The sequence below is a fragment of the Oncorhynchus tshawytscha genome, linkage group LG14 (genome assembly GCF_018296145.1).
Source record: "Oncorhynchus tshawytscha isolate Ot180627B linkage group LG14, Otsh_v2.0, whole genome shotgun sequence".
Taxonomy (NCBI): Eukaryota; Metazoa; Chordata; class Actinopteri; order Salmoniformes; family Salmonidae; genus Oncorhynchus; species Oncorhynchus tshawytscha.
The window spans coordinates 36,649,250-36,671,636 of NC_056442.1; the positions used below are offsets into that span (position 1 = coordinate 36,649,250).

The window sequence follows — 22,387 nt, forward strand, 5'->3', positions numbered from 1 at the left end:
AGAGGAGCAACAAAATAGAGGCATGCTCAGATTTTCCGAAGGGAGGGCGGGGGCCTTGTATGCATCACGGAAGTTAGAGTAGCAGTGGTCTAGTTCTTTGCTTGAGCGGGTACTACAATCAATGTGCATGTAGAATTTAGGTAGCCTTGTTCTCAAATTAGCCTTGTTGAAATCTCCAGCTACAATAAATGCAGCCTCAGGATATATGGTTTTCAGTTTACATAGAGTCCAGTGAAGTTCTTTCAGGGCTGTCGAGGGATCTTCTGGGGGGGATATACACGGCTGTGACTATAATCAAAGAGAATTCTCTTGGGAGGTAATGAGGTCAGCATTTGATTGTAAGGAATTCTAGGTCAGGTGAACAAAAGGACTTGAGTTCCTGTACGTTGTTATGATTACACCATGAGTCGTTAATCATGAGGCATACACCCCCACCCTTCTTCTTACCAGAGAGATGTTTATTTCTATTGGTGCGACACATGAAGAAATGTACCGACTCTGACAACATATCCCGAGTGAGCCATGTTTCCGTGAAACAGAGAATGTTACCATCTCTGATGTTTCTCTGGAAGGCAACTTGTGCCCTAATTTCATCCTCCGTGTTGTCTAGAGACTGGACAATGGCGACTAATATACTAAGAAGCGGTGGATGGTGTGCTCGCCTTCTAAGTCGGACCAGGAGGCCGCTCCGTCTGCCTCTCCTGTGGCGACAACGTTGTTTTGGGTCGGCCTCTGAGATAAGATCCAAAGTCCAGGGTGGAGGTCCAAACAACGGATCCGCTTCGGGAGAGTCGTATTCCTGGTCGTAATGTTCTTAAGTTGACGTAGCTCTTATATAAAATACTTCTTCCTGGCTGTATGTAATATCACTTAAGATTTTCTGGGCTAACAATGTAAGAAATAATACATTAAAAAGCTAATTACTGCATGGTTTCGTAAGGACTTGAAGCGAGGCGACCATCTCTGTCGGTGCCATCTTTTTTGGGGGGATATACTGAAGAGTTTGTGTAAAAGGGAACATGTAGTTGTCTGTAGAGTCTTGTCTCTGCATTGGGTTTCCAGGTTATGGTATGGAGCCAGACGATGATCTGAGAGACATGAGATCAGGGCTCAGGGTGGACAGCTGAACCTCACATTCTTTACCGGAGTCAAACTCACTAGCCTGCCCCACCATCTGTACCCCGCCACACTTTCCCCACCATCCACATACTCTACCCCATGCAGAAGGATCAATTGACTTTAAACATAGCTTGGGACCATTGGATATTACAATTAACAACATTATTTTATCATAAATCGAAAATACATCAATGGCCTCTACCTAAATGCACATGGCTGAATTCCAAGAAAACAACAACTGCTCTCAGGTAAAAATACATAAATATAAACATTTATATACATGATATACATTATATACAAAGGCACAAAAAGTAATGTATTTATTTTGACTGCATCATGAGTGAAATCCTTAAGAATTGGGCATGAGTGGATGGATAACCTCCAACACCTGAAGAGACAGTGTCCACTGGTGCCATTTGTTGTTGTTTAAATATTGACTGACACCCAATGATGCCACTAAGATTCCTGATGAGATGTTTCCATTTGCTCTGTTTAGCTTTGTAGACTTTGATAAGGTCCACGCTTCCATTGGAGCTGGGGGTTAATGCTGTTGTGGCCGGGACAGGCGTCTGGACCACTTCTGTTGCCCAATTTCCAGCCCAATTCAGGGGGACAAAGGGAGAGTAGGCGCCTGGTAGTCCATGAGCACTCTCCATCATGTTGGGCTCTCAGTAAGAGACATGGAGACAATGCATTGAGAGGGCAGGGGGCAGGGGCACACAGAGGCTGGGGTGGAGGCAGAGAAATTGAGCCTGCCCTGGGGAGCAGGGTGTCCTTCTCCCCAGAGAGTACAGGCACCAGAGGCTGTGCGAGAGGCAGATTGCAGATCAATGAGAGAGAGGAGGAGTGGGTGTGAACCTGCATCTGTTTAATAAATCACTATGGAATCTGGGGTCTGTGGAGGCTCGGTGGCAGACAGTGTTAAAGGGCTGAGCTGCTCTGGACTGTGGATCACAGTGGAAGGCTATCTTCATCATCATCAGCAGTACATGTACTGTAGCAGCAGCAGAATATCATTATCATTTATCATCATCATTATGATTAGAATTCTCTTCAACAGGAGGAGAAGCAGAGATAATTTAGTAAATTATTAAAGTCACAACCATAATAATCCTCATCATTATCCCCTTGATTACAGTTCTGTTGGTCAATAACAACATATGCCTTCTGTGATGTAGTTTTCATCAATTTGTGTTAGCCTACTTAAAGGCAACACATGACATCAATCATTTCAGCCAATTGACAGGCTAGGATTATGTTTATTGAATTACCTATAATTGCTTTGCCATATGATGTTAGGCCCATATGAGTTGGGGAAACTGACGCCTGCAATTACTGTAAAGATTGACATGGCCGAAACACAGACCTTTAGATTGTGAATCATCTCACGGTCATCTAGCCATGCGTAGCGCAGCAGAGGGATTTGAAGTGGCAAGGTCAGAGCCTGCACAGATGTCGCTCCTGTCTCTTTAAGAATACATCCTTGCATTTTAGCTGAGAGCTGTGTACGCAGTTGATTCAGCATGTGCGTCGGGTGCCATTCGTAAAGTGGTGGTCTGTTATTCCAGGCACACATACAGAGATGCGAGCGGGAGCGCAACTTCTTCGACGAAGCTGTCTTGTTTATATTTTATAGATCAATATATTTACGTATCGATTTGTTGTTTTGCTGAGGACGTTTCGCTACAATATGATTTCATTATGATTGTGCGTGCATAATGTGCGGGGCGAAGTGATGCGGCGATGTATTTCTTCGGGCAAAATTGTCACGGGGTCCGGAGAGCTGTTTTCAAAGAAGTTCTGTGTGGTCATTTTAACCGTTAGAAAAAACATCAGCTGAGTTTGTAGTAAGCACTGTAATTGTTTACCTTTGATACATTTGGATACTGAATGTGACTGAGGGTTGAAAACCAGTTTGGACATAGACCGACCTGTCACAACGCAAAAATGACCAACTACAAGAATATGGAGACACATACCACGCATGTCTTGCTATTGGCGGTATCAATCATCTGTACCGCCTTGGGTAAGAGATAAACTACAATATGAACTCTTCCATCTTTTCAACTTTTACGTGTAACCGATGCATCAAGTACATGTAACTGCCAAAATAAAGGAAACACTTGCGTAAACTAGGTTTACAAGATACATTGAAAGTAGGTGCTTCCACACAGGTTTGGTTCTTGAGTTAATTAAGCAATTAACATCCCAGCATGCTTAGGGTCGTGTATAAAAATGCCCAGTTGCCCATTATTTTGTCTACCATGGCTAGAAGAGATCTGAAACAGGTTCTCAAAGGAGCATAGGGGGGTGTAGTGTGTGTGTGTGACCAGATCTCAACCCAATTGAACACTCATGGAAGATTCTGGAGTGGCCCTTGAGGCAGTGTTTTCCAACATCATCAAGAAAACACCAAATTATGGAATTTATTGTGGCTGAATGTTTTTGCATCCCTCCAATAGAGTTCCAGACACTTGTAGAATCTATGCCAATGCGCATTGTTCTTGGCGGCTTGAGATGTCCCAGCACCCTATTAAGACACTATGTTGATGTTTCCTTTATTTTGGCAGTTACCTGTAGGCTAGGCTAAGGAACAATGTTTTGATTGGGATTAATATTCAATGAAAAGTAAGCTGTTGATTTCTCTTTATTTTTGTTTTATATTATATTTATCATTTTAAAAGGCTATATCACAAGAATATGCATCACAAGGTTATGCAAATCACTGTAATACACTGCTTTTATCCAAAACATAGCTCTGTAGTGTGGAGTGTATGAATCACATTTGATTTTAAAACATTATTGTGAGTTATTTTTCATGAGTCAAAATACTTTTTATTTTTTAAATGGAACATTCAATATATTGTAAAGTCCTAAACATATTGAGAGGAAAACAGTAATTAGACAAAATGTTAAATTTGTAAACGAAAACTAATCTAAAGTTATTGCAAGCCAAAAATAAATTATATCAATGATAAAAAAGGAACCAGAAATTATTTTTCTTTTCAATTGAATATGTTCATGGCACTAGCTAGGTTTCCATTCAATTGGAGACAGATGTTCATGTGAATATTTTAAAATCTGCATAAGAACAATGGCACATTTTCCCAGCAGAGATGTTAACATCAAATTGACTTGTTGCAGATAAAAGGCTGTGTGTGATGACGTAGTGCACATAAAAATACATTTTGCCGTTAAATTCCCATGTACAGAATAACAAATAAGTTAGATGGGTCTCCATCAGGTATTGGCACATGCGCTTTACAGCTAATTTATCCTTGCTCTTGTAATATAGTACGGAGGGCGTAATGTGCATCCTCCGAAGGCTTGTGGCGACCAAATTGAGCTCCGTTCCGCATCGCCATTTCGATCCAAATTTTGTAACAACGTATAGCTACACATTGACATGATTGGGTGACGGTAGGTGGGGACGGGAGGTCCTGTATAACACAAACTCACTTCCTTGACAACGGCTCGGCAAAATACAAGTATGAATGCTCTGACTTCTGCGGAGGCTGCATCAAAGTAAATGCGGTATTGAATTTTTTTTAACCAGGCAAGTCAGTTAAGAACAAATTCTTATTTAGAATGACGTCCTACCCCGGCCAAACCCTAACGACACTGGGCCAATTGTGCGCCGCCCTATGGGACTCTCAATCACGGCCGGTTGTGATACAGCCTGGAATCAAACCAGGGTCTGTAGTGATGCCTCTAGCACTTAGATGCAGTGCCTTAGACGGCTGTGCCACCCGGGAGCCCACTCAGGCTTGTAGTAATTATTTTGGTCCGACATGTACTTTACTCACATAAAAAGGTTGGATGGAAACCTGGTTACTTACAAGCAATCTTCTCTGCTTTGTTTGCAACTTTTCCTCACCCATGCTTGCATTTCTCAAGCTCTTCAAATCACATTTCTAAGGTTACAATATTTCTTTCCCCAGCGCTTTAATTTTAAAATTTCTCTGTTGGGTTTAGAAGGGAGCGAACTAAATTGGTTACTGTTGGTCAATACATTTTGGAGTGAGAGTTCAGCAACCACTCCCACAGAACGCATCATCAACGCTGTCATCCTCTACCAAGCTACATCACTTGCTGTACTGCGGAACAGTAGTGCTCCGCAAGCGGGAGTGAAAGACACTGCCCAGGTGTCGTACTGTCGGCTTGCAGAGCATATGTTGTGTTTAAGACAACTGGGAATAAAAATAAATAGAATGTTTTCAACTCAGAATTCGAGGTTGGAAACTCTGACTTTCCAACCTGAAGATCACTGATGTCATGATTTTACCTAGTTTTTTGTGTGTTCCCAGTTGCTCCCCCCCATTGAGCACTATACTCTATGTATCACTGTAGCATCCAGATGATCACTACTAATATTACAAGCTATTTCTCATGTAGGCTGCCATCCTACTCAAAATAAAATCAAGTGGGATGGAACAAATTAGCCATAGCTACTGCAGGTGACATGTGACCATACAGCTGAGCAGAGTGTAGGAGGGAGGGTCCAAGGTGTGAGAAGTGTGCAGAAGGGCATGAGACAAAGGAATGTGTAGTATTGGGGAAAGTAATGGAATGTGTTAATTGTAGGGGTGCCCATGGAGCTGGGGATCAGAAATGTCCCGTGCGAGAGAGGCAGGTTTAGGTTTCCAGTGTTTGAGTAGTGCAGAAGTTGTCATATACAGAGGCAGTGAAGATGGGTTAAGGGGGAGGAGTGGTGAGAGTAGAAGAGATATACCAGTACAGGGGGATAGGCCAAATAGTGATATATGTTTAATTAAGATTGGATTTATAGCAATGGTTATCAACTGTACTGCAGGGATGGAATGGAAGTCGCAGAAAATTGAGGTTGAGATGGCAGCTGCAGAGAGGTATTTAGGTGTGCGAGACTTGACATCAGAAGAGTTACAGGGTGTGTTAAGTGGTGATGGCATGAGGTAGGAATAAATACATTTATTAAGTGGAGTAGGGTGGTGTTCATTTTATTTAATTTCATTTTGAAATTAGTGAGTGTAGTGTTAGATGGTAGGGTATTTATTTAGTACATTTTTATTTTTCAAGCAAAGTATAAGGGAGTTGTACTCCAGTCTAGTAGGTGGCGGTAATGTAACAAATTGGATGCCAACCGCCGTTAAACCTCATAGAAGAAGACCATACAGCTGCCCAGTGGGAAGCACCTCGATGCATCACCGGTGCACTAGTCATTCACACTGTCTCGACGTGCTTCCTGTGAGCAGAAACGTTAGCTAAATAATTGGCATGTTACGGTGAAATACATGGTGATCAATATTACAAGTGAATTATCCCTTTGCCTTGATTACAGCTTTGCACACTCTTGGAATTCTCTCAACCAGCTTCATTAGGTAGTCACCTGGAATGCATTTCAATTAGCAGGTGTGCCTTCTTAAAAGTTAATTTGTGGAATATATTTCCTCCTTAATGCGTTTCAGTGTTGTTACAAGGTAGGGGGGTATATTTGGTTAAAGACCAAGTCCATATTATGGCAAGAACAGCTCAAATAAGCAAAGAGAAATGACAGTCCATTACTTGAAGACATGAAGGTCAGTCAACACGGAACATTTCAAGAACTTTGAATGTTTCTTCAAGTGCAGTCGCAAAAACCATCAAGCGCAATGATGAAACTGGCTCTCATGAGGACTGCCATAGGAAAGGAAGACCCAGAGTTACCTCTGCTGCAGAGGATAAGTTCTTTAGAGTTACCAGCCTCTGAAATTGCAGCCCAAATAAATGCTTCAAAGAGTTCAAGTAACAGACACACCTCAACATTAACTGTTCAGAGGAGATTGTGTGAATCAGGCCTTCATGGTCGAATTGCTGCAAGGAAACCATCAATAAGGGGCCAAACATGAACAATCGACATTCGACTGGTGGAAATTTGACATTTGGTCTAGAGTCCAAATTGGAGATTTTTGGTTCCAACCGCCTTGCCTTTGAGAGACACGGTGTGGGTGAACAGATTATCTCCACATGTGTATTTCCCACTGTAAAGCATGGAGGAGGAGGTGTTATGGTGTGGGGGTGCTTTGCTGGTGACATTGTCTGATTTATTTAGAATTCAAGGCACACTTAACTAGCATGGCTACCACAGCGTTCTGCAGCGATACGCCATCCCATTTGGTTTAGGCTTAGTGGGACTATCATTTTGTTTTTCAACATGACAATGACTCAACACACCTCCAGGCTGTGTAAGGGCTATTTGACCAAGAAGGAGAGTGATGGAGTGCTGCATCAGATGACCTTTCATCCATAATCCCCTGACCTCAACCAAATCAAGATGGTTTGGGATGAGTCGGACCGCAGACTTAAGGAAAAGCAGCCAACAAGTGCTCAGCATATGTGGGAACTCCTTCAAGACTGTTGGAAAAGCATTCAAGGTGAAGCTGGTTGATAGAATGCCAAGAGTGTGCAAAGCTGTCATCAAGGTAAAGGGTGACTATTTGAAGAATCTCAAATGTAAAATATATTTTGATTTGTTTAACACTTTTTTGGTTACTACATGATTCCATATGTGTTATTTCATAGTTTTGATGTCTTCACTATTATTCTACAATGTACAAAATATTAAAATTTAAGAAAAATCCTTGAATGAGTAGGTGTTCTAAAACTTTTGACCGGTATTGTAGTTTGTTTTAGGCTTTCAATACTTTTGATTCATTTTTGTTTACAATATTTGTTTCCTCAATACTTTTTGAACACTATATTTATTTATTTTCATTTAAAAATCCCAAAGTTTTGTGACTCATGAAAAATCACTTACAATTCTTTCTTTAATCAAATGTGATGCCATAGGCGTGCGTGTGTGTGCATGCTTTCATGCATTTGTGCGTGCCTGTGTGTAATTGACATTCTATCCCCCAGACACCCTTCCCAACAAACTCTTTTTAAGTCGCTGTCAGATCACACTGGTGCCATATGGTATGAAGTGTATTGAGTGAGAGGCTTCACACATCTTGAGTTTTATTATGCATGTTTCCACCAGAAGTATTGTGTTGACACTGACAGGGACTCACATCAGACTCATAGGACATCAATGCAGCTGCCTGAGTCACTGTGAGCATCTATGTCATAGGCTACTGTAGGACCTCAAGAATTCCTATGATCCTTTGAGACTGGCAATCCTATGATGAAAGGATAAGTACTATAATATTTGAAAATAATGACCCTGAGACAGGATGATTGATGTCAAAAACATGAACTACTTGGGTACAATTGAAACCACAGTCATGTTTTTTTTTAAACATGCTTTTACTTTAAAGACACAAATGATAGACACTTGTGTACTACAGGGGTGCATGTAAGACAATGATGCATCATCATGTTAGCAGCAGTGGTCTTGGTTGACTTTGGTCTCCACTTTTAGAGTCAGTCTCTGAAAACAGTACTACCTTACTTTATTGTGAGAACAGGGCTGTTAATGCATGGTCTCCATTCTCTCTCTGGTGTCCATCAATACGCCAATACTTTCCTAAATTGTTTTTGAACTTGAGTGTTGCATGTGTCCTCCTAAGTCTCTGTTTGATTGCGTGAAAAAGAGGGATCCTCCACAAATTGCATTCGATTGAAGGCAGATTGAGCAAGACAGAGTTGCCAGAGCTAACAACTTAACATATTGATTGCAGTCTCAGCACTTAACTTGCCTCACCAGAGTGTTTCACACGCACAGACTGATCAATCTGATTCAGGTTGGAATTAAATTGTTTTACTCCATGTATCGACAAATCACTGCTATTTCAATGAAGTTAAGTTGAATAAATTCAGAGCACTTGTTGTGCTTGGAGTTATACTAATCCAATGCTAAACACCCTTCTGAAGACGACAGTTAATGAAATAGCCAACAGAGATATCTGTCCAAATCCTCCTCCCCCTGGTTACTTAGCTAGTGAAACATCATGGCTGCAGGTTCACCCAAAGCCTCTCAGAGCTGCACTTAACTCTCTGGTCTGGATGATGAAACCACAAGAACAGTGTCTGCTCACAGCCTACTACTGTAGTACACAGTCATATCACTGAATAATGTCCTGCTTCTGGGACATGCTGATGACATCACTGAGATGAGTCATGGGCAGTAAGGGCAACTGCCAGGCAAAGGCCCTATCTCAGATGGGAACTATATGAGACTGTAGCACACACACAGACCACTTGATTTTTTTCCCACATTTTGTTACATTACAACCTTGTTCTAAAATTGATTAAATACACCCCCCCCCCACCCCCCAATGACAAAGCAAAGATATGTTTATAGATTTGCAAATTTATTTTAAAAAATAAAACAGAAATCCCTTATTTACATAAGTAATCAGACCCTTTGCTAATTGAGCTCAGGTGCATCATGGCACCATCCAGGATGCACCTGAGTGAAGCATGGTGGTGGCAGCATCATGCTGTGGGGATGTTTTTCAGCGGCAGGGACTGGGACACTAGTCAGGATCGAGCGATGGGTGAAGGGAGCAAAGTACAGAGAGATCCTTGATGAAAACTTGCTCCAGAGCACTCAGGAACTCAGACTGGGGCGAAGCACACAGCCAAGACAACGCAGGAGTGGCTTCGGGACAAGTTTCTAAATGTCCTTGAGTGGCCCAGCCAGAGCCCGGACTTGAACCTGATCGAACATCTCTGGGGAGACCTGAAAATAGCTGTGCAGTGACATTCCCCATCCAACCTGACAGAGCTTTAAAGGATCTGCATAGAGTAATGGGATAAACTCCCCAAATACAGGTGTGCCAAGCTTGTAGTGTCATACACAAGAAGACATGAGGCTGTAATCACTGCCTAAGGTGCTTCAGCAAAGTACTGAGTAAAGGGTCTAAATACTTATGTAAATATAATTATGGGGTGTTGTGTGTAGATGGATACAAAAAAATACATATTTAGAATTAGGCTGTAACGTAGCAAAATGTGGACAAAGTCGAGAGCGTCTGAATACTTTCCGAATGCACTGTAACATACGAGTCAATGGAACACTACAAGTTTAAGACTGAGAACATTACTTGAGTGTGCCCTTCAAAGACCATTTGACAGCGTGCCAAGAGTAACCAAACTTTTTTCCTTATGACTCTCGAATGCTTCTCAAGGGCTTTTGGGTCCATTGCATTATGTAAATGATACAAGAAGTGAAATCTTAATGAATAAATCTCAGTGGATAGCAACCAGCCCCCAAGGTAAGCAGCCCCTACAAATTTGTGTGGTGGTGGCCAAATGTATCCTTGTTTGCCAGCTACATTATTACCCAACAGGTACACTGTCTCTCCTGATGTTTGTATACAGCGAAAAATATAGGAAACAGGGTCTGGGGTGTAGCATCTCTGTTTTGAGGAGTGTTGTGTTCCCAGCGTCGACCTAGAGGGGTACTCTTACCCTGAACAACAACAGGATTTGAAGTGAAGCAGGATATAGTTCTCCCTCTGGTTTTGTTGTTTTCACACCATGTTAGCATGACGGGGGTACACTTATGCCCTTGGGGAAGAAAGACACTGACGCATGCTTAATATTTGTAAATATTAATTAATGAAAGAAGCCCAATTACGTAATGTCATAGCTAGCAGCCATAGGCCAAATATAGCCTTGATCAACAGGGCTGTAAAGATGGGGCTTGATCTTCCCCTAAGCTATTCTCCTGCTAACTCTGCCTGCTTAGTAAGACAGAAGTGTATGAGAAGCCATGAGCCAATATGTGGGTGGGTGTCTGAAGTTGCAATTAGGGCCAATTCAATAGCTTGTCTATCAGATAGTGCTTGGCCTATTTTGCTGTCACTCTCTGACAGGGCTTGGTTGCTTGCTCTGCTGTGGATGTTTCATGTTCTCCATGAATAGCTTTTACTATCTTAATAAATCTAGTGTATGATGATGGATGTTATTTAGACTCATCATCCTTGCATAATGAGTTAAACATTATCTATAAAATGATTAGCTCTTTGGACTCCGTCTCACAGTACGCGAGTTGTAGATGTAAATGGTATTGTAGTTGTGTTACTACATCAAGGTTAGTGCTTTATTAACCTAACGAGGGGAGAGTGTCAGCTTCATTCTGGAAATCTGCACAACATCTATCATGAGGTATGACCATAACAGGAGCTAGCTATTTGCTTTAAGTTTCTTTCCTACCAGAGATACAGGAAACGTTACAGTGCTCCAGACAGATTCTCTGTTACTCTGTACACAACCTTCACTGCTGCGTGGAGATATCCTTGAGAGGCTGGTAGAGAGTGATCACCTTGTTTGAGGCCAACAGCCTCTCATTCAATAGGCCCCTCCCTCTGGAAGACACTTCAAGGTTGCCCACAATTCAGTCTCATGGACAACCCAGACTCCTGCTCTGGCATTTGATAGCGCTGGAAGCTTCTTCTGTGTGGCGTGTGTTGAGTGAGTGAAGGAATAGTCTGATTGTGAAGTGGGTGTATGTACATTATTTCTCCAGTGTGTAGTATTACAATAATGACACAAACCTTACATAACTACTTATTGGATCAACACAGATGGGAGCATTTTGTGACATAGCACAGATTTAAGATTTAGCTCTGTTCTGTGTTTATTCATTTATGTGGACATTTGGATTCAGGAATATGCCCTTCCCTTAGCTGTTCACCCTTAGTGTGTTTTATTTTGTTAGTTCATTTGGAAACAAGGATTGACCTAGAATTATAATTTGGGGCAAGTCAAGTCACACCAAAGCCTTTTTAAGAATTCCATATGCACATTGAACCCTCTGAGGACCCACCATGCTATTTATTTCATGTGGTTGAATGCTATCCAGGCCAAATGGGCCATGAGTATTAGCTGAATGTTTGTACCACTTTATAAAAGCCTCCAATATCAGCAAATACGTGTTTTTCTCTGTCACAAACATGGTTGGTTGCTCATGTTTCTCTCTTTGAAAGGTGCACTCAACTGCGACCCACAATCTTCTTGTCATAAACCAAACATAGCCTGATTACACATCAAAGCAGCCTTACAACGTGACCCAAATTAACTACCCTCCAGTGCATGACTCCCTGTCTTCACTAAAAGATCCCATGGCACTTATCGTAAGAGTAGGGGTGTTAACCCTGGTGTCTTGGCTAAATTCCCAATCTGGCCCTCATACCATCATAGCCACCTAATCATCCCCAGCTTCCAATTGGCTCATTCATCCCCCTCCTCTCCCCTGTAACAATTCCAAAGGTTGTTGCTGTGAATGATAATGTGTTCTCAGTCAACTTACCTGGTAAAATAAGGGTTCAATAAAAAAATGGAAATACTTTATAACATTGACTGAAATAGTACTCATACAACTGTCATGTTTCAAAAGGATTCCTTTATCCAGATGAAGGGTACTGCTATGGGATCCCCGATGGCTCCTAACTATGCAAATATGTATGTGCGTTACATGGAGAAACAGTCAATTCTTAATCCTCTCAGAAATGATTTGGACACTGTATATTGATGATATTTTAGTTCTATGGAGGTGTGATGCAGAACAGATCTAGGCATTCCATGCTTTTCTTAATGCTGGTTCTGACAACCTGAGATTTACTTTACAATCTAACACATCAAATCAGTTTCCTTGATGTTTTGATTTATTTGTGATGTTCTATACACAGATTTTTACAAGAAACCCACTGGCTGTATCAGTTTGTTGAAGGCTGATAGCTGTCGCCCTCATCCCTTGAAAAACAGTTTGCCCTACAGCCAGTTCTGTCGAATCAAAAGAATTTGCAAAAAACAATCCCACTTCTACAGAAACATGGTTGCGATGCAAAGACATTTCTATGAAAGGGGGTACAGAAATGGTCAGATCAATACTGCCATTGAGAAAATCCTAAACAAATCGAAACAAGATCTCTTTCAAGGACAGTTTCGCAAAAATAACCATTCTTGCGTTCTCACTACACACTAAGTGCTCTGAACAAATTAAGGAAATCGTTCACAAACATTGACACATGATAAGATCTGATGACCGTATCGGTAATGTGTTTTCGAAACCTTCCTTGGTTTTATTCTCGCGGGGCAGAAATCTCAGAGATCAATTGATAAACTCTGATTTACCACACCAAAATACATCCGCACAACATCTCAAGTGTTCAATGAAATGGCACTTACAAATGTAGATCCTTCAAACACCCCCAAACAGGGAAACAGATCCCAATCAAAGGTGTTATCACATGCTCCACTAAGGCAGTTATTTATCTTATTTGTCCTTCTGGTAAAAATCATGTGAACTAAAAGTAAGAATCTCTGAGCATCGTAGCACCATTAGGTGCAAAAACTCAATGTACTCAGTTGCTGCCCACTTTTTGGAAGCAAACCACCCTATTTTGTCCCTTCGTTATATCGGCATAGAACACGTCACATTCCCTAGGAGAGGGGGGGACTTTTACAATATGTTGTTAAAATGAGAGGCCGACCTGGATCTTTAATTTAAAGACCATCGATCCCTTCGGTCTCAACGTAGAGTTTGATCTGAAGCCATTCCTGTGATTTTTGCTATCCATTGTAAATTATATTATGTTTTGTAGGCCTATATGATGTAGCCTAATTGTATCTATGATCATATGTTATCCATTCATACTTTTTATATGTACTGTTAATATTTGTAAATTGAACAATGAAATCAGGGCCCAGCTGTCAACATTGGAAATACATTTATTGCATCTGAGTGCGCAGCTTTCCTTTTTCTTCATAAAGCAAACATCCTGATTATACACTGAACAGAAATATAAACGCAACATGCAACAATTTCAAAAATGTTACTGAGTTACAGTTCATATAAGGAAATGAGTCAATTGAAATTCATTAGGCCCTAAATTATCGATTTCACATGACTGGGAATACAGATATGCATCTGTTGGTCACAGATACCTTAAAAAAAGGTAGGGGCGTGGTTCAGAAAATCAGTCAGTATTTGGTGTGACCACCATTTGCCTCATACAATGCAACAAATTTCCTTAGATTTGATCATGCTGTTAATTGTGGCCTGAGGAATGTTATCCCACTCCTGTGGGAAGCTGCTGGATATTGGCAGGAACTGGAACACGCTGTCAATTTAGAGCTTCCCAAACTTGCTCAATGGATGACATGTCTGGTGAGTAAGCAGGCCATGAAAGAACTGGGACATTTTCAGCTTCCAGGAATTGTGTACAGATTCTTGCAGCATGGGGCTTTGCATTATCATGCTGAAACGTGAAGTGATGGCAGCAGATGAATTGCATGGCATGGGCCTCGAGATCTCATCACGGTATCTCTGTGCATTCAAATTGCCATCGCTAAAATACAATTGTGTTCATTGTCTGTAGCTTATGCCTGCTGATACCATAACCCCACTGCCACCATGGGGCACTCTGTTCACATCGTTGAGATCAGCAAACTGCTTGCCCACACGACGCCATACATGCGGTCTGCCATCTACTCAGTACCGTTGAAACCGGTATTCATCCGTGAAGAGCACACTTCTACAGCGTGCCGGTGGCCATGGAAGGTGAGCATTTGCCCACTGAAGTCGGTTACGACGCCGAACTGCAGTCAGGTCAAGACCCTGGTGATGATGACAGGCACACAGATGAGCTTCCCTGAGATGGTTTCTGCCAGTTTGTGCAGAAATTCTTTGGTTGTGCAAAGCCCACAGTTTCATCAGCAGTCCTGGTGGCTGGTCTCAAACTATCCCGCAGGTGAAGTAGCCAGATGTGGAGGTCCTGTGCTGGCGTGGTTACATGTGGTCTACGGTTGTGAGGCCGGTTGGACGTACTGCCAAATTCTCTTAAATGACGTTGGAGGCGGCTTATGGTAGATAAATTCAGTTCTCTGTCAACAGCTCTGGTGGACATTCCTGCAGTCAGCATGCCAATTGCACGCTCCCTCAACTTGAGACATCTGTGGCATTGTGTTGTGTGACACAACTACACATTTTAATGGCCTTTATTGTCCCCAGCACAAGGTGCACCTGATCATGCTGTTTAATCAGCTTCTTGATATGCCACACCTGTCAGGTGGATGGATTATATTTCCAAAGGTGATGTATGGAACATTTCTGGGATCTTTTATTTCAGCTCATGAAACATGGGACCAGCACTTTACATGTTGCATTTTATATTTTTGTTCAGTGTACGTCAAAGCATCTTCTGAGAGAACAGGTGTTGTGATGCCCTTGGTGCCACAGAGTTTGCATGGATGATACACTTGTCACAGGAGTTTGATTTTGTCACAGGATTGTGCTGCTTTTGGTTGTCACACAGCCAGATAAAGGTGTTTGCCTTTCAACTATGGCTGAGCTGTCTGCTATTCCCCAACAAAATTATAAAACACATAAGCTTTATGGCCTGACCTGTTGCTCCTGCTATGATGTAAGTACCCATTAGCTCTCAGTAATCCCAGAGAATGGCATTATGGGAAAGCAGCAGAGACTCTCCTCTATTGTCTAATTTAACTTCTTGTGGGGGAACTCAGCCAAATATGCAGATCAAGTCCCAGCATCTGTGAACCATAGGGGAGATGAGACTGGTCATAACAACAACTCAGCTGGAATTGTATTAGAGTTGAAAAAGGGAAAGAGCGATGGAATGTGTCATGATGAAGGTTGCAGAGAGATGAGTCGAGAGGGGAATAGTTTAAACTGTGGAATAATATTTTCAAATGTTCGTTTTTTTCTGTTGCCTTGCTTTTTGTCGTTATGAAAGCAATGAGAGAGATTGAAGGTGCTACAGCTCATCTGATATTACAAACACTCATCCGCATCCTGCATTAGTATTAGCCGCCCTCGTGTGTAACCGGTGGGTTTTAGCTGGTACAGCTACCGTGGTGGGATTGTTGTTTGGGTGTTTTCCTCAGGTTCATGGCATGTTGGTCAGTGTTTCTGAGTTCAGGGTAATTCCACAGTAACAGAATTACGCTGAGATTCCAATTTGTTTTATTCTCACTTTAAAATGTATGCCAAACAACATAATCCTATACACAAGGACTTCCACCAAAAATGTGTCAAAAACACATTTACTTGAAGAACAGTGCAGATGCAAAGTTTGGTAACAGAATGACGGCTCAAACAGCAAACCATATGGTTTGTTAAACTTTTCAATCAATTTTTGTTTGGTATACATTTTTAAAGTAACATCTGAGTTTCAGCGTAATTCCGTTACCTTGGAATTGCCTGTCATAAATAAAACAAATCTGCTTACAGCTAAAAGCTTGGATTTGTCCACACGCCTCAGATGTAACTACTATAGTGTAGCAGCAAGCATGTATGTCAATAGGTTGCGGTATGCTCCTCCCCACCATACACTTCTGGTAATGAAGGTTTTCATTCCACAGGAGATTATAGACGGACCGCGGTAAAAATAACACAACATTCAGATTCGGATTCAGAAAGTCTTAACTGTTGCATTGTGGGGCTGGCTATCCGGTTGAAGCAGTTTAAAAACAACAGGCAAACCAGTAAACAAAAAATAAGATGGACAAGAAAAACACAAGATGGAAATGAAACAAAGGAGAATCAAATGTTTTACTGCTTTAGAAGCCTCCGTTATTCTCAGAGACATGTTTTTCTCTTCGTAACAAACAGCAAGCTTGGTTGATTGCCTGTGATTTTGTCTTTAAAAGGGGCACTCAACTTCCGCCCCACAATCTTCTTCCGAACAAAAATATAAATGCAACAATTTCAAGGATTTTACTGAGTTACAGTTCATATAAGGAAATCCGTCAATTTAAATAAATAAATGAACCCCTAATCTATGGATTTCATATGACTGGGAATACAGATTTGCATCTATTGGTCACAGATACCTAAAAAAAAGGTGGGGGTGTGGATCAGAAAACCAGTCAGTATTTGGTGTGCCCACCATTTGCCTCATGCAGCGCGACACATCTCCTTTGCATAGAGTTGATCAGGCTGTTGATTGTGACCTGAGGAATGTTGCCCCACTCCTCTTCAATGGCTGTGCGAAGTTGCTGGATATTGGCGGGAACTGGAACATGCTGTCATACACGTCGATCCAGAGCATCCCAAACATGCTCAATGAGTGTTTTCGGCTTCCAGTAATTGTGTACAGGACCTTGTGACATGGGGCCGTGCATTATGCTGAAACATGAGGTGATGGCGGCAGATGAATTGCAAGACAATGAGCCTCTGGATCTCTTCATGGTATTTCTGTGCATTCAAACTTCCATCGATAAAATGCAATTGTGTTCATTGTCCATAGCTTATGTCTGCCCATACCATAACCCCACCACCACCATACTGGCACTGTTCACAACGTTGACATCAGCAAACCGCTCGTCCACACAACGCTGTCTGCCATCTGCCCTGTGCAGTTGCATCTGTTGGTCACAGATACCTTAAAGAAAGGTAGGGATTCCTCCATTACGGATTCCGAACTGCAGTCAGGTCAAGCATGCAGATGAGCCTCTCTGAGGCGGTTTCTGACAGTGTGTGCAGAAATTCCGGGTGGCTGGACTCAGACGATCCTGCAGGGGAAGAGGCCGGATGTGAAGGTCCTGGGCTGGCGTGCTTACATGTGGTCTGCAGTTGTGAGGCCGGTTGGATGTACTGCCAAATTCTCTAAAATGACAGAGGCGGCTTATGGTAGATAAATGAACATTCAATTCTCTAGCAACAGCTCTGGTGGACATTCCTGCAATCAGCACGCCAATTGCATGCTCCCTCAACTTAAGACATCTGTGGCATTGTGTTGTGTGACAGAACTGCACATATGTCTGTTTATTGTCCCCCAGCACAAGGTGCACCTATGTAATGACCGTGCCGTTTAATCCGCTTCTTGATATGCCACCCCTGTCAGGTGTATGGATTATTTTAGCAAAGGAAAAAGTCTCACTACTAGGGATGTAAACAAATTTGTACAAAATTTGAGAGAAGTGAGCTTTTTGTGAAAATGGAAACTATCTGGGATGTTTTATTTCAGCTTATGAAACATGGTACCAACACTTTACATGTTGAGTTTATAATTTTGTTCAGTGTAAATCAAACAGCCTGATTTATTCATCAAAGCAGCTTCACAGGTGCCCTTGGTGCCACAGAGTATGCACTGATTATACAGTACACTTGTCACAGCAGTTTGCTGCTTCTGTTTGTCACATAGCCTTTCAGCTATGCCTGAGTTGTGTGCTTTTCCACAACAAAATTGTAAAACACAAAAGCTTTATGGCCTGGGCTGTTGCTTCTGTTATGATGTAAGTACCAGGGTTGGGGTCAATTCCAATTTATTTAAAAATTGGAATTCCTGAATTAATGTTGAATTCAAATGATTGAATTTGAATTAGACTGTTTGAATTGGAATTGTGAAAACCTTTTAATATTTGGAATTGTATTGGATTTGAATATTTATACATTTCCCAGTTATTTCCCAGAAATTAAAGAACTTAGTATAAAACATGTACAATAGGATTTGTTTTAAATCATTTTTGCTTGGCTGTCTGAACAGTGAAATGTTCAGCCCGAGGGAATAGTATTTGAATTTGTGGAATTGTTAGGGATAATATTGAATTGAGAAATTCAATGAGCATTAAAGGTGCTACAACTCCTTGGATATTAGGGCCTTATAAAATCTTAGTTGCAGATGGAATCATGGAATCCATACATTAAAATGTTTTATTGAACTTATTAGGAAATGCAGTGAGTGACATGATGTGAATCAGAAGACATGAACAAAATGCATCAGTGATTCATATTTTCCTGCAACTTTCTGAAATGGCACAGGAATGCCCCCTGTCTGTGTGTGTGTTGTGTGTGCATATGTCTACACTTTGTATAGCCTTTAGCGATGATGCTAATGATAACCTTCTTCTGTTAGAGATGGAAAGGCTTTCCCAAAAATCTTCTCACTTAAATGCTAACTACAAAGTAGCCTATGCCTACCAGGCAGAATGATATCATGACTATTTGTGTCAATCCAGTGGCCATTTGTTTTGCAAACTCTGCATTCACATGAGCGCTACAGCAACACCTCTTAACCAAACACAGGTTTCTTTCTGGTGCACACTTGCATTTAAGGGTAACATTTCTCAGACTTAAAAAAATTGTCTCCTTGTGTGCTTTAAACATTGTTGTGGACTTAGAACATGCAATGTTGTTGTTCTTCTATAAAAAGAAAAGAAAATGTCATGTGAATTTGATAGGAGAAACAAAATGGAAACCTGGAATAACAAAATTGAATTTTGGAGAGAGAAAATACAGAATCAGGCAAAGAACTGATTTTATGTGGCGCTATTCAAGCATTCATCCGCATCCTGCATTAGTATTAGCTGCCCTCGTGTGTAACCGGTGGGTTTTAGCTGGTACAGCTACCGTGGTGGGATTGTTGTTTGGGTGTTTTCCTCAGGTTCATGGCATGTTGGTCAGTGTTTCTTTATGTGCATCATATGAGGTCATAAAAAAACAAATCTGCTTACAGCTAAAAGCTTGGATTTATACACACTTTTCAGATGTAACGACTATAGTGTAGAAGCCAGCATGTACAGTGAGCTCCAAAAGTGAAATTATAAAATGATTGAGGTTTAAGTGTAGGTTGTCGGCTTTAATTTGAGTGTAATGACATCCGTATTGGGTTAACCGTTTAGAAATTATAGCACTTTCTTTACATAGTCCCCCCCATTTTAAGGCACCTAAAGTATAGTGTAATAAAATAGTCAAAAGTTTTTACTATTTGGTCCCATATTCCTAGCACGCAATGAGGTTGGCCCGGGCATAATTGAAGTCCAGTAGAGCACTTCATTATTACACAAGCTTCCAACTTACCTGACTTCGTTGTTAAAGTATATAAAAAAAACATTCGATATCAAACCCGTTCACAGGGTTGGTTAACTCTTGAGGTTCCTCGTGTCTCCACCGAATTACTGTAGGTAAATCCGCTTTTAGTTTTAACGCATCTCATTGCTGGAAAATACATTGCAATTGGACGCTCTGATGCCGCTTGGGCAATTTCAAATATTGATAGTGAAACTATTTTCTGAGGAATGTGCCTGTTTTTCTTGATTGTTGTGCTGTATTTTAGTTTTGTTAATCTGATTTTGATTTGATTGTTCTATTAATTGTATGTACAGGTCTCCCTTGCGAAAGAGACTCCGTTTTTAAATGAAGGTAAAAATTAAATAAAACAATTTAAAATGCACTTATTTCTTTTAATTATTTTTTATTTTTTATTATTCATAATACAAAAATCAACTTACATTGCTACACCAAACAGGTATTAACAATGCTCAAACATACAAAAAATATAAATAAAATACAAAAAAGAAACAATTTAAGTGCAATTATATTCACTCTGAAAATATCTTATTATAATGATTCATGAAGATGTTATTCTTTTGGTTATTCACTAGGGTTAGTGTTTTAATAAAATAATTACATTCAATCAGAAAAATTTGTAATTTTGGTATAGAATTTTGGAATTTTTGTTTGTGTATAAAGTATTTGGCAACAAGAATTTAAAAAAGTAACAATCATTTCAGTGGTTTTGTTATCATTGCAATAGTAACATATTATATTTTATGTTAAAATTATAGGCAGTGTTCATAATGGTAAATAAGTACTTTGCAAGGTTTTCCCAAAATTCGGACACAAATTTACATTCAAAGAACAAGTGAGAGATTCTCACCTTTTTCACAGAAAACACATATCATCAATAGCCACAAATTTGGACATCATAGAATTACATGGATATATCTTATGCAAAATGTTGAAGTGCACTTTCTTAACTTTGTTTGGTATACATTATTTGTAAGGTCTTAACCATGCATTTTTCCAGACAATGTCAGGAATAAGTGTTACGGTTTTCTTCTGGTGAAAGAGGCGGACCAAAACGCAGCGTGGTTATTTATAAACATCTTTGATAAAGATGATAACGTGAACAATATACAAAACAAGAAAACGTGGAAAACCGAAAACAGTCCTAACTGGCGCAAAACACAGAGACAGGAACAATCACCAACGAAATACCCAAAGAATATGGCTGCCTAAATATGGTTCCCAATCAGAGACCACGATAAACACCTGCCTCTGTTTGAGTACCACTCTAGGCAACCATAGACTTTCCTAGACAACTCTACTAAACACAACCTCATAAATCTAATAAACCCCTAGACAAGCTTTACAGCCAAAGCAAGACAAGCATTTGTGTAAGTTTATCGATAGCCTTCTATATACTTTCGGCCCGTCATTGGACACTGTGCTATCTAACCTCCAAACAAGCTTCAATGCCATACAACACTCCTTCCGTGGCCTCCAACTGCTCTTAAATGCTAGTAAAACCAAATGCATGCTTTTCAACCGATCGCTGCCTGCACCCGCATGCCCGACTAGCATCACCACCCTGGATGGTTCCGACCTTGAATATGTGGACATCTATAAGTACCTAGGTGTCTGGCTAGACTGCAAACTCTCCTTCCAGACCCATATCAAACATCTCCAATCGAAAATCAAATCAAGAGTCGGCTTTCTATTCCGCAACAAAGCCTCCTTCACTCACGCCGCCAAGCTTACCCTAGTAAAACTGACTATCCTTCCGATCCTCGACTTCGGCGATGTCATCTACAAAATGGCTTCCAACACTCTACTCAGCAAACTGGATGCAGTCTATCACAGTGCCATCCGTTTTGTCACTAAAGCACCTTATACCACCCACCACTGCGACCTGTATGCTCTGGTCGGCTGGCCCTCGTTCCATATTTGTCGCCAGACCCACTGGCTCCAGGTCATCTACAAGTCCATGCTAGGTAAAGCTCCGCCTTATCTCAGTTCACTGGTCACGATGGCAACACCCATCCGTAGCACGCGCTCCAGCAGGTGTATCTCACTGATCATCCCTAAAGCCAACACCTCATTTGGCCGCCTTTCGTTCCAGTACTCTGCTGCCTGTGACTGGAACGAATTGCAAAAATCGCTGAAGTTGGAGACTTTTATCTCCCTCACCAACTTCAAACATCAGCTATCTGAGCAGCTAACCGATCGCTGCTGCTGTACATAGTCTATTGGTAAATAGCCCACCCATTTTCACCTACCTCATCCCCATACTGTTTTTATTTATTTACTTGCTCTTTTGCACACCAATATCTCTACCTGTACATGACCATCTGATCATTTATCACTCCAGTGTTAATCTGCAAAATTGTAATTATTCGCCTACCTCCTCATGCCTTTTGCACACATTGTATATAGACTCCCCCCTTTGTTTTCTACTGTGTTATTGACTTGTTAATTGTTTATTCCATGTGTAACTCTGTGTTGTCTGCTCACACTGCTATGCTTTATCTTGGCCAGGTCGCAGTTGCAAATGAGAAC

General features: G+C 41.0%; 1 protein-coding gene across 3 annotated transcripts in view; it reads left to right on the forward strand.

Annotated features, from left to right (window-relative positions):
* The window catches only part of LOC112267134 (roundabout homolog 2), a 65,060-nt gene that overhangs the window by 9,587 nt on the left and 33,086 nt on the right, over positions 1–22,387 (forward strand). Inside the window, exon 1 of one of the 3 annotated variants that reach the window (XM_024445247.2) lies at positions 2,641–3,145. The exons of the other annotated variants lie outside the window; for them this stretch is intronic. Coding sequence (XP_024301015.2) covers positions 3,067–3,145 — 79 coding nt within the window. The 5' untranslated portion in view covers positions 2,641–3,066. Of the gene's footprint in view, positions 1–2,640; positions 3,146–22,387 lie in introns of those variants that run through there. 3 annotated transcript variants of the gene reach the window in all.